At 44.4% G+C, this 16,969-nt stretch overlaps 1 protein-coding gene across 1 annotated transcript in view; it reads right to left on the bottom strand.

Moving 5' to 3' along the window:
* Positions 1–16,671, bottom strand: part of LOC306920449 (tetraspanin-4-like) — a gene marked incomplete at its 5' end in the record, with an annotated part of 200,202 nt that extends 183,531 nt beyond the window's left edge. The window contains one exon of the mRNA XM_079497206.1: positions 16,324–16,671. Within this exon, the coding sequence (XP_079353332.1) occupies positions 16,324–16,671 (348 nt within the window). The remainder of the gene's footprint in view (positions 1–16,323) is intronic.
* Between the last annotated feature and the right edge of the window lie 298 nt (positions 16,672–16,969).

Raw genomic sequence — 16,969 nt, forward strand, 5'->3', positions numbered from 1 at the left:
GATAAAAGAAACAAGAAAACATGTTATCAGCTGATTTCTTCACAAGTTAAGAATCCTTAAACTATTAATAGGTTGCTAGTCTCGCATTGCCTCTCGCAATTTCAAATGCTTCCGCCATACAGTCTGGAGCAACGGAAGCTCTATCATGAGATAAAGCTAAAGTGGAACCGCCTCCTCACTTTTGTTTCGTATTTATAGTCGCGCAAATGTATCCTAATATAAATATAAATCATTTAAGCATGTATAGCTTGCTGCTTAGCAGAAAAGGAAATAAATAAATCAAATGTTAAGACTTTTTTAAATATCTTTTTATGAACGGAAATGTCAGCTTACCACTAGGTGTAGTTCCAGACTCTATAGCATTCGGAAATTGTGGAATAGTCTGGCTACGCAAGCCTCTGACTCTGGCTCTTTTCTTTTTAATACTTTGTATGCCAGCTAGCATTAGCATTTATGAAGATAAGCTGTGCCGCTATCCACGTCCACTTTAAGAGGACGAGTTTGCCTGCCCACCCACCATGTTAGTAAGGGACTGGTGAAGAAGAGATCCAGTCATTTTATGTTTGGTTGCGATCGGATGTTGCACTCTGAAAACAGCAGAAGCTCACGACACGTTGCCCAGCGAAGCATTGTGAGTTTGTAGATCTGCTATTTTCAGCATGCAACCAAGGTATACAGGTGTACATTACGACGTCATCAAGGCCGCCAAATGTATTTTTTGTCAACAAAATCAACTGTAGATTTAGTCGACTAAAATCTTCTGATATTTAGTGTAAATGTAAAACATTCCACATGACTAAAATAAACTAAATGGAATTTTATTCAAAAGAGTACGACTAAAACTAAATCAAAAATTTCTGTCAAAATGAACACTGCTATACACATAGAATACTGCCCCCAACAAACATACACACACACACACACAAACACACACACACAAACACACACACAGATGCTGTCGCAGCCCGGTAATAAAGCTGCAGGAGTCACTCAGATAAATGGGGTGGCAAGAAAATGGCATTTACGCTCTGTCCCACTAGACTCCACCTCGTCTATCCGCTTCCCCGCGGTTATCTTGTGGCCGTGACGTTTGTCAAGCACTCTCGCACAAACGTGCCAAACCCCGGCGGGCCGCCGGAGACATCCTGCAGAACTATTATCTAGTCACGTCAACCAACCGTCCCGGCTGACAGTCGATGGACCCTGTGGGGCTTTGTGTTCAGATAAGCCAGTAAAGCGAATTGTATTGATCTAAAACCAGTGGTCCGGGGACCACCAGTGGTCCTTGAGGAGGTTCCAGGTGGTCCCCGGCTATGATGGAAGAGCTGGTAACCAAATGGACCCTTATAGATCTTTAACTCTTGAGAGCGTAAAATGAAACTACATTTGGTTTTCACCCCTGTGTCAATTATCTAATGTGATCCTGGGCTCTACACACCCTCCGCCAACCTGGGGAGAGCAACAGACTTGAACTCATGCTTCCTTCATGCATGAGTGTCCAAGTCACTCCTTTACACCTGACAGGGGGAGTTTCCCTGGTTGGACGTAGCGCGTGGAAGGAACACGTTATTCCAACCAGTTCCTTTCCCCTCCATCAGGCGCCCCAGCTGGCCAGGGGGAGGCAGTTTAGAGACCAGGATTACTGCATGTTTTCGTGAGGGTACCTACCCAGGGGACACAGGGAGAACATGCAAACTCCACACAGAAAGGCCCTTTTGCCAACCCCGCCTCGGGTATGGGCACTGATGACGCGGAGGAGAGGACACGCCGCCAGCGCCCACAGCTTCCCAAGCGGGAATCAAACCCAGGACCTTCTAGCTGTGAGGCGACAGCACTACCGACTGTGCCCCCTAAGAGTTAAATTATTGTTAAACATCAGCGAATGTGTGATAGACAAGCAATGTTATTTTGATCGTTTGCCTGTTAACTCCCCTATGCTACCACATCAATACAGCATGGAGTTGTGGACAAAATCTTATCCAACGATAACAAAATAAACAAGTCTTGGGTCTGAGAGGCTAAATCTCATCAAAATGGTGAGACGCCAAATAAATAATGGTCCGTGAGAGGAAAAAGGTTGAAAACAACTGACCTACATCAGTGGTTCTCAATCTTTCTACACCGCAGTACCACCCCAAAACAATATTTGGATCTCCAAGTACTACCGTTATGAGTCTGACTAGCCTGGCCCAGCCAGCATGCTTTCTGGTCTAGAGGGGCGGGCGTGCTTGGAGCAAGCGCTGGAGAATATTGGTGTTCAACGACCAGAGTCCCACCCCCAATTTTATTCCTAATAAAAACATATTTTTCACAGTCATGTAGGCTACATTATGGTAGCACGAAAACTGGCACTTTAGCCTAACTCCTGCAAGGCGCACACAACGCCACAGACAGACATACTTCAAACACAGCAAGTGAGAAAAAATAACTGCACTACTTCAAGCACGCGCACACACGCGCGCACACAGCATTGTCAAATAAATGTAGCAGAGTAAAAAAAATGTCTCTGAGATGCAGTGGAGGATAGAAGTAAAGTATCAAGAACTGGAAATACTTGAGTAAAGTAAACTTACGTAAGTACAGTAGTAGAGTTAATGTAGGCTACATATAGTATTAGTTACTTTACAGCAGAGATATTAGTAAAGGTGTAGAGAAACGGAAATGGTGGGCCTTTTATTTTGAAGTTTCACCCTGAAACGCTGCTCTGAAGTTTCTGAACCAATCAGAGCGTCGCATCCCTCCAGGCTATGGGGTCTCAAAGTCTGTGACTTCCTGCATGTGAATTTCGTTTGTAAACAAAGACAAAGAGAGACAGGGGGAAAAGCCAGCGGATTATTTCTAACCTATACACAACCTATATACATATTTTAGCGTGATGATTAAGTTTAAAACAAGTAATACAAAATACACTGTCTGGATGTCATCTTGAATGAGATTAAAAACGGAGTAGTTCTTTAATCAAAACCAGCTGTGGAATAGGACAACGAAGCATGGGAATCAAACTGGTGAGCTTCATTTTTATTGGCTTTTATTGATGTGTATATCTACACGTCATCACGCAGCACGTTTTCGTTTTCAGGAAGTAATTTAAAAAATATTTTTATGGACTTTTTAACACACATAACTGAGAATTTGCCCATTTCTTTGGCATCCATTGTTAGGTATGCCCATATGATGACCACGGATATGGTCTAAAAGTGTGAAAAACGTATTTTTCAATTCACTACGCCTTTAAGGATTGTGCCTTGCATCACAGTGACATGTAAACGTTCATGTGCTTGGGTGTTGTGCTGAGCAGATCTACGACACGTTGTGAGCTTGTAGATCGGCTATTTTTTAGTTTTACCAAGTGTTAAACATGTCATGCTATTTACTATGATATTGTTGCTGTTGTGTTAGGTTGCACTCGACTCCAGTCTCATCCTAACCTGACTCCGCCAGATGGGGCAGCACAGGCCACAAAACGGCCACAAAACGGCCTGGCCAATCAGCAGCAGCTAGAGGCGGGATAGCTGCTGCTGATTGGCCAGGCCGTTTTGTGGCCGGGCATCAAGTCTGCCTGAGAGTTCCCAGATGGGAGCAGGAGGGGGGAACCCAGTGTACTCTCTGCTGCCCCATCTGGCGGAGTAAGGTTAGTCTCATCCTGCTTTGGGACTGATTTGATTTTGGACTTAATTTCCGTTATGAATAAAGTATTATTTGGACATTGTGATTATAGGACACTTTAATGGTTTGCGTCGTGCATAGCCGTGTAGTTCTGGGAGGCGTTTGCCATTGTTCAGTATCCCGCGAGGTCATTGTCGCAACATTAGGAAGAAGAAGCCACAGCCTTTGTTCTACGACACTTGCATTTGTCTGTCTTTTTAGTACCTTTCAAGCTGTTGTTAAGTGGCTGATAACCCTGGTTGTTTCATCCCATCAGTCTAACGAGCAGACGCGAACATTTTAGGTCAGTGTGTGTTGAGCTCTGTTCAGCTAATTAATTAACGGGAAGGTAACTTAATTCAGCCATGAGTAAGTGAACGCTAATAGCATTCCAATTTGAATTAAGTGGTTCGGCTCTTGTTTGAGGGGTCTCTCAACATTCGCGAGGACATGCGTGAAAGCGCACACACACACACACACACACACACACACACACACACACACACACACACACACACACACACACACACACACACACACACGAGAGAGAGAGAAAGTGATAGACAGATACATTAAAGTGAAGAAGTGAATACAAATAAAGAGAATATTGCTTTTGGAAAAATAAAAAACTTTTATATTCTTTCCACTCCCGAGTGAAATTGTTCAGGCAGCAGCAAGGAGGCTTTGTTGGCCTCGTGCGAGTTTCTGTCGTAATAAATTGTACGATATGACACGTACTGCACTGAATGTTTGCACCTTTCTATCACACTTTCCGCTGCTCCCGCTGGCATTTTTGGCAGCAATTAAGTTCAGTGGATGATGGCTGTTCTTACGAGCCGGCGGACATCAAAAGGTATACGAGACCGAGTCACTCTTTGATGTTAATCCACTAAAACCGAGAAAGCATCCGTGTCATTGTAGATCGTTTTGCATTGGCTTTTGAAGAATAGCAGATATAGCTGCTATTTTTTACATTAGGAAAGGGTGTGAGAACTAGGTTTGTGTGTAAATATGTAGATTTACCCCCCCCCCCCCCCCTTTAGGTTCCTTCCTTCATTTAATATGGGGAAAAAGTGGGAACTATGCACACAAATAAGTTTCACCCACTCTTTTACTTTATAAATCTGTGATGTGACAATAAAGCTCATAGTGAACTACTGATTTAGAAGACATCTTGTGGAATCGGCCTCAGGTCTTAATGTGTTAATCTAGAGGCACCTCCAAGTGTGATAAACGCAGTGCGAGTCAGATTGAAATATAGAAAGTGTCAGGTTGATGTACTCCAAGTCCTTGTGTGTGACTAATGCGTCTTCTGTCTGGTCTGTGAGATCTGGAACTCTGCCACGATGTGTCAGCTGAGCCAAAAAGGACCAAAATAGAGCATTTCAAGCATCAAGGCAAAGAAAAGTAGAATAACTAGAATTCCCTCATAAAATGAAGAGAACGCGGGGCCAGGGGGGGGAGGGGGGGGGGGATGGGGGGGGGGTGGTGGACAATTTGAAAGGAGAGGAAAACTTTCAACCTGGTGATCCTATTTTCGGTCATTATTGTCAAAATACTTTCAAAGTGTTTCACACATCATCAAAACTGTTCAAAAGTTGTGTTTTTGTTTTTTTTTGTAAATAGCAAAAATGGACATCAGCCAGTTTCACTTTTGTGTGTGTGGGGGTAGCTTATTATTGTCTGTACCAGCTGGTAACACGCACAAGTTTGTCCCCGTTACGATGCGCTAGACCCCTGGGAGATGGATGCTGAGGTGGAGCACCACACCTACCATCAGCTCCCAGTACTTACCGCACGACTTGCCGCACCCGAGCCGTGATACTGATACCCGGACTTCTGGTCCAATTTGGTCTCGATTTTATTATATCGCTAGAAGCTCGAAAAAGCGTTCATATTTTGAGGGAGAGGCGGATGAGGAGTAGAAATGAAGCACTAGTATATCCATCAGATCAAAACCACGGAGAGCACCATGGATTAGGAGCGACGAGGCATTCTTTCTGCCGCGCTAACAGCTAAGTCAACGGTAAGCTAATATGAGTGCAGAGCGCGAATGACGGTGGCCGAGAGTCGGACTAAAAAATTTAAAAAAGGAAAAAATTCAGAATATTCTTCTCTCGCCTGGTATCATTGAGGATGCGTTAGGACGTGTACACACATCCTTTGAACGCGTCGGTTGGAATCCCTAGGACGTGTGGACACGTCGGATGGACGGAACCAGTTAATATAGGACTTAAGTGGTTGAGCTTGGTAAGACAACTTGTTTTTTTAAAGCCAACTTAGTGAGACCCTTCATATGATTTAAAAAACTGCATCATCAAAGCAGCTTTATTAATTCAAGCCAAATCAATGCAGTACCCAACTGGTATTACAGGCACGTGGGGAGCAAATACAAAAAACAATATGAGATTTTAATGCACAACATGCATAATTTATTCAGCAGAAGAAACACAGTCAGCTGTGCAGACTGAAATAAGTGTTTCCACATGGTTAGTTTAAATGCCTTTGTGCCTTGGACTGCGCAGTGAGCTTTATTACCAACTGTAAAAACCAACTCATTAGCATACCGTGGAAGCTGGCTGTTTGATTGGCCTGCCCTATGAAACCATGGCATGGACCCTGCCCTATGGACCCCCATGTATGCTATTGATACTTCTACTTAAGTAAAACATGCAAGTACTTTTTAAACCACTGTTGAAATTAAAACAAGTTGAGAATTAAGAGGCTAGACTGCAGAGCCATGCGGTTTTTAAAAAATGCACTGAGGGATTCAAATCCTGCACACACAACAACAACATCATCACTTTTATGCAACCCCTTGGTTGATGGACAGATTATTCAATTGAGACTGTGACCTTTTAGGTCCACAATGTTCAATTAGAAACGCCCAGCCACACATTGCAGTCATTCATTATTAATGTGTTCCCGATCCATCAGTCTACATTTTGTATTTTCAGAAGACAAAATGCAGGAGTTCCTAATATGACTATAACCCCCTCATCTGTTCCAATGAAGCATGTGGAATTTGACGGGACAGGTCATCATTGATTTACTGTAGATGTCTGGAAACATACTCCACCTCATCAGTGGATCACAAGCTATTTTTGGACCACCGGCAATATTTTGAACAATCGAACAACCCCACTTCCGCACAACAATTGTACTGTATATATCTATAACTATAAATGCACCAAGTCTCTGTGTGTACGTCTGTAATCCACGTAACTCGAGAACAGTTCACCCCACCGACTTCAAATTCGACACACGCATTCCACACCACCACAGGGAGTGCAGTGCCTGGTGTCGATTTGGTCGTAACCACGGTTGTCCAGAACCACCCCAAAAAGGCCTCTGCCCAGGCTCTCGACCGGGCCCCTGCCCAGGGTCCATATATGAAGCTGGCCTGTTCTGACCTAACAACGCTTCATATTTGGGCATGGCTGACACAGAACTCCATATAGGAATAAAGAGACACAGAGAGACACATACAGAAATCTGACATCATTCTGACGTCGGGCATAAAAGGGACACAGACATAATATCTGGGCGGGGCATTCATTTCCAACTTGCATCATTCCAAGTAGGCCAGTGCCCAATGGGGCCTTGGGCACCGCCGTAGAGGCACCGCCGTAGAGGACTTTCAAACTAGGAAGGGTATGGCCTGGTCAGCCTGCAATGACATGCATAAGATCTGGTCATCCCGGCTTAGTAAAATGTTAAAAGTAAAAATATTTAGGACGACCGTTGAGCCGATTCTACTCTATGGCTCCGAGACATGGACACTTTCAAATAAAAAAAGAAACGGTTGGATGGCACATACACCCGCCTTCTAATGAGAGTGCAAAATCTGTCTTGGAAGAGCCACCCATCGATTATACAGCAACCTTCCCCGTGTTTCTTCACTAGTCCGATCCAGAAGAACACAGTTTGCCGGCCACTGCTACAGAGCTGACAATGAGGTTATCTTCCCTTCTTCTCTGGAGTCCTGCCTCAAAGCAGACCAGAGGTAGAAAACTGTCGTTCCCTGATGTCATCGCTAGGGACACAGGCATCAGTAAGCAGGAACTGGGGATGGCAATGAAGGACCGGAAAGTCTGGCGTGATATTGTGAAATCCACAATCTCGACCGCGATGATGAGAGACCCCACGGGGACCTCTCTAGTTTAGTATAATTATAAGAAGGCAAGACAAGGAAATACTTAGTCAATGTTCACATCATGAACCAATTTGTTTGTTTGTTTTTATCTCCCAATGTAGTGGTCACATTATGAAACTTTGATTGTTTTTTATCTCTGCCAACAATTAGTTCATCCCACTGCTATCAACTGCTGTTTATGAACAGCTGTTTGTGACTCGTTGTGAGCTTGTAGATCTGCTATTTTTTGGTGAAGAGAGTTGGTGTAGATGGGGAAAAAATCAAGTACAGTACAGTGCAACTCGGGTGTGTTTTACCCAGTATAGTGTGTCTAAGTGGTTAAACTGAAGTGATGGTGATGAATTCCAAATATTAGCATTAGTGCGCCAGCTCCCACTTTGAGAAACACTGCCCCTAGACTCCTTCCGTGGGTGGGGGGCAGATACTGTAGCCCTCGATCTGCACCACCCGAGGGACCCGGAAACCATTTAGTGTGACCGGACTGTCAAGGTGCCAGAGGTAGAAGCGAGGGGAATGACCGGCCTGTCAAGGTGCCAGAGGTAGAAGCGAGGGGAATGGCCTGGGCCATGGCTCAGTGGTCCAGGCACCTTGGCTGGTGATCCAGTCTGGCAGTGTGCCGTGGGTTCGACTCCCGATCCCGACGGCCTTTACTGCATGTCTTCCCCCCATCTCTCTCCTCATTTCCTGTCAGCCTACTGTCTGTCCCTCCATAAAAAATAAAAATAAAAATAAAGGCAAAAGCCACAAAAAAAACAGGGGAGCGAGGGGAATGCAGATCTGGGTGACCTGGCTGCACGTTCAGCGCTACTAAAATCGGATTATTATTATCGGATTATTATCGGATAATTTGGATTATGCCAAATATGGATGTGGTTAAAAAATGCTATACAACCACAGAATATCCTCAAAAGATACTCCACCGTGGATCTGAAAATATGTCAATGTACAATACATGGCTTACAGTATCTATGAATACACCCCCATTCCCATACAATTTCTGCATATTTAATATCTGCTGCTATTTGATATGACATATTTGAACTTGAGATCTCAATGGGCCTGAAAATTAAGGCATAGCCCGGTTAATTAGCATACATTTTCGGGTCGGGTTCAAGCAGAATTTGAGAGCTCCTAATTTGCACAAGTGACTGGGGAACTCTATCTTGATTACACACTTTATATGTATATTTCATTTGGATATTTTATATTTTACTCCTATTCTTATTTAACCCATTAAAACTGGGATCTTATATTTAGTTGACTAAAACTAGACTAAAGGTAAAACATTTCAGATTACTAGAATATGACTACAACTACATCTGCTGTCAAAACTGCCCAAGTGTTAAAGTGTTAAAATGTAACCATCCAATGAATGGGTAGCTTGTTGTGCTGAACATAATGTCTTATTCACCTGCGCACGATGTGACAATAAAGTGAGGTGAAGCAATTACATTTTTAGAGGATAATAAAAATCCGAACACAAGGACTGTTATGAAATTGGCCTCCAATGGTTCCATCTGTGGGCATAGAAATATCATGACAACTGCTTTTCAAGTGTCTCAAATTTCACAGTTTTTTAGTGAAACTGTCGACAGGTGCTAGAAAAGAACTATCCCTTCATTGTTCAATTAACAAGGTAATTGAAGTGCAACCATCCTAGTCCTTCATTTCAACCCAACCGTCCGTCCGTCCGTCCGTCCAGAAAAGGACGTCTTCCTCGCTCCCTGCCTAATGGTCAATGTCGGGTGGAAACCTGGTATGTCCAAAACGGTTACTTTTCAGGAAGTGGAAAAAAGAACCTCGGTTTCAATGGAAGTAATGCGGTGTGAGCGTGTAGATCTGCTATTTTCAGTGAGCGCAACCACAGATAAAATCGCTTGACTTTGGTTGTACTGGATCTCTAGACTAAAACTAACATTTTAGTCTAGTTTTTATTTGTTGACAAAATTGACAATATATTTAGTCTTTTTTTTAGTCATCATAGCTTCGTTTTTATTTAATTATTATTTAGTTTCTGTCAGTGAAAAAAGGTAGGCGACGATAATCTTTCATCATAGTTGACTAAATTAACACTGGTGACAGCTTCAACGGTGCAAATGGAAGTGATCTGTCGCGAGGCTGTCAGAGATAGGATTGACAGACGCAGAATGACACAGACAGAGCAAAACGTCCCCGAGGGTAAAGCGATAAGATCCACTATAGACGGAGGACGATTGACAGCAGATCTGTGTCTTTGTGGAAAGGAGCAAGAAGATATATTTTCGAAAACAGGATAGAGGATGAACTCTGGGGTGATAATGGATTACACTGTAGTGTTGTTAACCCATTAAGACCATGAGGCCGATTATACAAATGTCTTCTAAATCAGTTAGTTCTCAAACGTTTTCCATGCCAAGGACCCCACAATAACATTTGTTTATGCGTCCCTGTGTGCCTTACCTTGTAGCCCTTTAGCTACATTGTCATGTGGATGGAGAGACGTTTGTACACTGGGCCATGTAGAAGTGGAACATTTCAAAAAGGAAAAAGACAGTAGGCGTGGAAGGAGGGACACCCACACACTGCCACTTGCTGGTTCAAGAACATGTATTAGAAATGCAACGTTCCTCAGGCATGCCTGAGGAAGGTCGCAAGACCTGTAAATATGAAATAAATGCTTAAACATGTAGATGGTGTAATGTTAAAGGGACACTTCACCCTTTTTGCAAAATAATATATGTTAATGACGTTTAGAAGATTTAGAACTGTGTGAAATGTGTGTAATATGTGGTTTTAGATATTTTAGATTTTAGCAGTGAAAATATGCTTTTCACACTTTTAGAGCATATCTGTGGTCATACAGTATGGGCATACCTAGTTAATTGTATTTTAATATCAAAAGCCAATTTGAATTACTTCCTGTGAATGAAATTCATGTGTGTGATGATATCGATATACTTTCAAGAATACAAATGAATCTTGATTTCATTCACCTGTTTGATTCCCATAGCTTCTTCAAACACAGCTGTTTTTAATTACAGAACTACTCCGTTTTGAATCTCATTCAAGATGACATCCAGACAGTGTATTACTCCTTTTAAACTTAACCCATTTAGGACTGAGGCCGGTTTTTGCTATAATATAATATACTGTAGATAGCAACAAGAACCCCAAAAGGGGTTCCCATCCTGAATGGGTTTTAATCAGCACACATACAGTATCTGAAAACGTTATAGGTTAGAAATAAGCCACGTAGTAGTAAACGTGCTTAGCTGGCCGTCTTTCTATCTCTTGTAAACAAACGCCTGCAGTGATTATGCAGAACTGGGCAAGACACTTTATGTCAGCGGCCCAACATCTTGGAATGAACTCCATGCCATCTTTGGTCAGTTGAAAGGAATGCTCCAAAATATTTTTATCCATCGAGTTATTTTCTTTTGGTTGTTTTGATTGACTGGCTGTTCTGCTTAACTCTATCTCTGGTAGCATAAACCCCAGTTCCCAGTGCCAGCATACGCGTTCACTTTAAAAGACGGTGTTACTAGTCAACTAGTACCAACAAGGTCGACTAGTGGATTTACTAGTCGACTAGTTGAATAGTCGACTAGTTGCTTAAAGCCCTAGGCTACATTGAAAATGAGGGCTTGCCGCCTTGCCTCCCACCCTGCTCCTTCATCTGGCTGTTTCCTCTCTGTTCCATCTTCTCTACTCTTTCCTTACCATAAGGAGGACCTGGGGGTTTATGGTGCCCAGGAACTACGTCAGACCCCCTACCGAGCTTCCTCAAGTAGGCCAGTTCATCAAAGACTATGGCTGAAGGCTGAAGTCCCTCGTCCATTCATTCCTTTCAGTTCTTTCTTCAATAAAACCAGTTTAAGGTATTGGGTTCGGTGTGTTGTCCTTAAATTAACTGCATTGAAGCTGGTTTAAGTCTGTTTGTTCATATTTTCTTTTTCATTGTTCACAAGCCCACACCACCAATCACTATGCTAGATGGTGCTCTTCACTGACATGATGCTGATCCCACTGCCTGTATCTCGCCTCTCTTCTTCTCCTCTCGACTTTTGGTCAGACAGGCTATTTTCAACGGACCATAACTAGAGAAACTAAATAAATGCGGAAGCACAGAGAAATCCTCCATGTTTATCAACAATCGCGGGGTCGATGGTACTGGAGATAAAACTGTGACTACCTAAAAGGTAAGGAAAACTCGCTGGCAGGGGTTGGATTATATATTCATTTATTTATTTACTCCAGCAGTAAATGAGTAAACCCAATCAGTTAAATTATCTGCTACTAAATCCATGCAAAACAGAAGTGATTGTGCTCGGTCTTAAACACATTAGCAACACATAAACCCAGCATTGCTGCCGTACTCTTGGAGGCTTCATTACGTTCGCCTGCAGCACCACTGCAAGGCATCTGAGACTTAGCTTTGATCACAACGTGTCCTTCAACTCCCACATCAAACACATTTCAAAGCCTTTGCATTTTCTGTTTCACCCGATGTAACATCGCAAGAAATCTGGCACATCGTGACTTGACAAGATCCAGAAGAAGTGGTTATTATCAGACTGCGCCAACATGTCTCTAAAGACTCCTACCAGCTGGTCCACGTTACTCTGACAGGAGCTGGAACAAGACATCATCTCTCTCTCTGTCTGTCTGTCTCTGTCTGTCTCTCTGTCTGTCTCTGTCTCTCTGTGTCTGTCTCTTTCTCTGTCTGTCTCTGTCTCTGTGTAGTCTCGCGTTGCCAGACTGTTGCCTCTCGCAATTTCCAAATGCTTTCATCATACAGTCTGGGGCAACGGAAGTTCTAAAATATAAAGCGGACGTGGAGCCTCCTCCCCACTTCCGTTTTGTCTTTACAGACATGCAAATGTATCATATTATAAATAAAAATCACACCCGTGTGAACAGAGTGGTGCAAATCCCCTCTCCCCTGCCCCCCCCCCCCCCCTCCCCCTCTCCCTCCCCCTCTCTATCATTAGCAGGCAACAGTGCAGCACTATCTCTCTCTCTCTGTTTCTGGCACAACAGCGCCCCTACTGGTACTCATAGTCAATGAGTCACACACAAACATAGTCACATAGGTTAACACGGACATTGCTGTTCCTTGGAGTGGTTGCACTTGCACCACTCAAAAATCACGGAAGCATAATGGTTGTTGCTTAGCAGAAAAATAAATGGCAGCTTCCTTACTCGGATTTCGGGAGATGTTGTTCCAGACTCCATATAGCATTCGGAGACTCTCTCTCTCTCTCTCTCTCTCTCTCTCTCTCTCTCTCTCTAACGCAGGGCAGAAATTATCTGGCGGCTCCAAAAACACTTTTCTGCAGCGGACACACCACACAGCCCCTGGGGCTGCTCTCCTGTGGAAGCTTTACCCAGTTCTGCTCTGGCAGACACACAAATACACTAAATACACACGTGCCGACTAGAGCTGGGATACCCGACCGAAACCTGGCCCGGCCCGTAGGTACCCGACGGGTCGGGCTAGGGTGGCATTAGCATTACGCATTAGCATAATTGGTGGTCGGGATTCGATTCATGGTGTTGATAGAAAAAAGTGTAAATTAAAACGATCCGACTAGTCAGCCTCTCTGTGTATTTCCTGGTGGTGCAATGCAAGCAGCAGCAGCACCAGCAGCGAACGTATACAGGCCCATATGTGACCTCAGTCCCTATGCTCATTCTGTAGGAGCTATACAGAATGTCAGAAAGTCAAATCAATCATCAATGCTGGTAAGATTGCTGCATGAATATTTATAAAAGTGTGTGTGTGTGTGTGTGTGTGTGTGTGTGTGTGTGTGTGTGTGTGTGTGTGTGTGTGTGTGTGTGTGTGTGTGTGTGTGCTCAGAACGCAAGCAGGTGGTCCTGGTGGTGCAACGCAAGCAGCAGCAGCACCAGCACCAGCAGCGAACGTATACAGGCCCATATGTGACCTCAGTCCCTGAGCTATACAGAATGAGCGTAGGGACTGAGGTCGAATGGGGCTACAGCGAACGCAACTTTAGTGTAGCTGCATGGAAGAACCATTGAAGAGAGGACGGCGTTAAACCTATCCACGGTGGATGCTATCCTCTTCCTCCATGACCACATGTAAACCACGATGGTTGGATTCATGTACATAGTTAGATTTATTAGCTGTTAAACAGTGAACAGTTGAGTATGAGTAAATAACTGGATCCGAGTTTGCAACTTTGCACGAACAGTCCCAAAGTAGTCTGACAGCGCTGCCCGCTATGTGGATTAAATGCCAATGCGGAATTGCCGAAGTCAAATCAATCATCAATGCTGGTAAGACTGCCGCATGAATATTTATAAAAGCTAGGCTATTGTTGAGAACTGTGGAGAATGTGTGTGTGTGTGTGTGTGTGTGTGTGTGTGTGTGTGTGTGTGTGTGTGTGTGTGTGTGTGTGTGTGTGTGTGTGTGTGTGTGTGTGTGTGTGTGTGTGTGTGTGTGTGTGTGTGTGTGTGTGTGTGTGTGTGTGTGTGTGTGTGTGTGTGTGTGTGTGTGTGTGTGTGTGTGTGTGTGTGTGTGTGTGTGTGTGTGTGTGTGTGTGTGGTCGGACTGGCCAGACCTAAATGACATGTGCTGCAGTGGCTGCCTCAGAGAATGTTATATCTGACCCCAGTATCTCTGTGAGAGCGACTATGACTGTGTGTGGAACGGAGCATCAACTTCCACTGACTAATGCCCAAGGTCGCCTCCTATGGGCACAACAACAAAGACAGCGACAACATTGGACTGAGTTGAGATTACAAGGAAAGACTGCGTGTCTTCCTGCCGCGGACCATTCTGTCTCTCACTCTGTGTTAAAAAATGTTGCCATTGATGAGTGCATTGTTGTTTTTACTTTGAAAGCGAGATTACAGGTTCTACCTTCTAAACTTAATCTCTCCATCTGGTTTCCAGGCAATCATGCTCCTCACTGTATCCATCATGGCCATGAACAAATAGCTGAAACCATGTCCCACATCTTAAATGGTTGCCATGTTTACAGGGGCCTTTACATAAGTAGGCATGACAGAATAGTGGATTTGATATCGAAAGACATCTCTTCCATTTTCAGGTCCGCCATCATGCTTTATAAGCATTCTACTGTGAAGCCAAGGATGTTTAACATGTGTAATGATGATTCTGTGTTCTCTAACATTTCAGCTAACACCCCTGATGTCATTGTTGTAAATGAAAACCATAGAGAGGTGTTCATTCTCGAGGTTGGCTGTACCTTTGACTATAGCCTGGAAGAAGCCTTTCTAACCAAAGTGCTGAAGTATCAGCAGCTAGTGCAGACCATCTCACAGCTAGGCTACAGATGTAAACTTTTAGTTTTTATCTTTGGCAGCCTAGGGCATGTGAGGTTGGTTGTGAGGGGCTTACAAATGGCCGGCCTTCCCAAAAGGAGAGCCAAGCAGTTAGCGAGGTACTACTCAGTTTCAGCTATTATAGGAATCCGCTCAATTTGGAGGAGGCGTTGTTTCCTTTATCCATGATTTATGTCTGCTGTCCTGTGTCCGACATGTCAGCTGTACTGTATGTAATGATGCTTTGCCGTCCATGCACGTTGTAACTGGCTGCTCTCCCACTGTCAAACTGCACTGGCAGTGTTTATGTCCTTTGTACAAGGTATTCCTGTACTTCTCATTACGTGGACATAAATAAACATTTCCAATGTGTGTGTGTGTGTGTGTGTGTGTGTGTGTGTGTGTGTGTGTGTGTGTGTGTGTGTGTGTGTGTGTGTGTGTGACTGTGTGTGTGTGCATTGCTGTGCACGTGTTATACTATTTATTACAAGACATAGTGTGGCATAATATGTCTAACGATATCAGGCAAGCTGTACATTATAACAATAACACGTTTGCTGTCAGTGTAATAATAAAAATGAAGGGGGAAAAAAGCGCCTGTGTCGGGCCCGGGTAGGACGCATATTAATAATTAAGGTCTGACTCGACTCACTCCATTCCAGTAGGACACAAAGCTGTCAGTAACGGGTTGGCCCGATCCCAGCTCTAGTGCCGACATCCGTGCATGCGTGCCACGCACACACATACACTCTCACACATATGCACACGCGCGCACACGCACGCGCGCACACACGCGCGCAGGGAACCAAATGAATGTAACAGGGTTGACAGTTGATGGGCAGTTAAGGATACACATGGCAGTTTCTCCTCCACACAGACAAATAACAGCGCAAACAGAGCAATATTTGACAAATTGTTTGGCTTTGCTCTTTGTCATGCCAGCTATTGGCATATTGGCTATTAGGCTCGTGGTCAGTTTATGTACATGGCCCAGGCTTCCAAATATCAGCATGGAGAATCTACATCTGTACCCAATGATTGTAAATAATGGTTGGCACTTAAAATGTTTATCTTGAAATGCCTGGTCCATGTACAAATCAAACACACAGCCCACCTCCAGAATCAGAAACTCCTTGTGACACACACGAGCACGCACACACACACTCACTCACGCATACACACAAACTCACGCAGGTACACCCAGCGATATAAAGCGTGTGTGTGACACTCACCCAGAAGAGCAGGTTGAAGAAGACCATCCCGTAGCGCAGGCCCATCATGCAGCCCTCGGCCATCCTGCAGCGCCGCAGCTCTAGGAGGAAGATGAAGGAGAGGTCCAGGTAAAACACCACATACTTCTTGCCCTGAGCGTAACGCCCCTTGCTGTCCGGCCCGGCCCGCGCCGCCGGCTCCCCCGGGGCCTTGGTGGTGTGGAAGCCGAACGCGAACGGCGGCCGTTTGAACTCAAACTCGCCACTGTATCGGTGGAACCCCGAGCCGAACGGCGGCGGCGAGTCAGGCTTGCTGTCCAGGGACGGACTGCGCCGGTACGGCGTCTCGTCCGTGCTCGAACGCCTCATCGTTTACGGGACTTCTTTTTTACACTTTGATTTGCGATCCCCCCTCCCTCGACTCCCTCCGAACACCACTCAAGGAGATCCACAAAAACAAAACAAAAAAACGCTAATGAGTGGAATAAATTGAATCGTTTTCTCTCTCTCTCTCTCTCTCTCAAAGTCAGTTTCAAAGTGCTCAAAGTGGACGGCCAGATAATTGGCGGTTCCTCCTCCCGGGGCCAAAGGTGTGAGTCTCTCAAATGTCGAGGTCTCTCTTGTTAAGCTCAAACATTAATTTGAATCCCCATGAGCGATCGATAGA

The sequence above is a fragment of the Electrona antarctica genome (assembly GCF_951216825.1).
Source record: "Electrona antarctica genome assembly, chromosome: 3".
Classification (NCBI taxonomy): domain Eukaryota; kingdom Metazoa; phylum Chordata; class Actinopteri; order Myctophiformes; family Myctophidae; genus Electrona; species Electrona antarctica.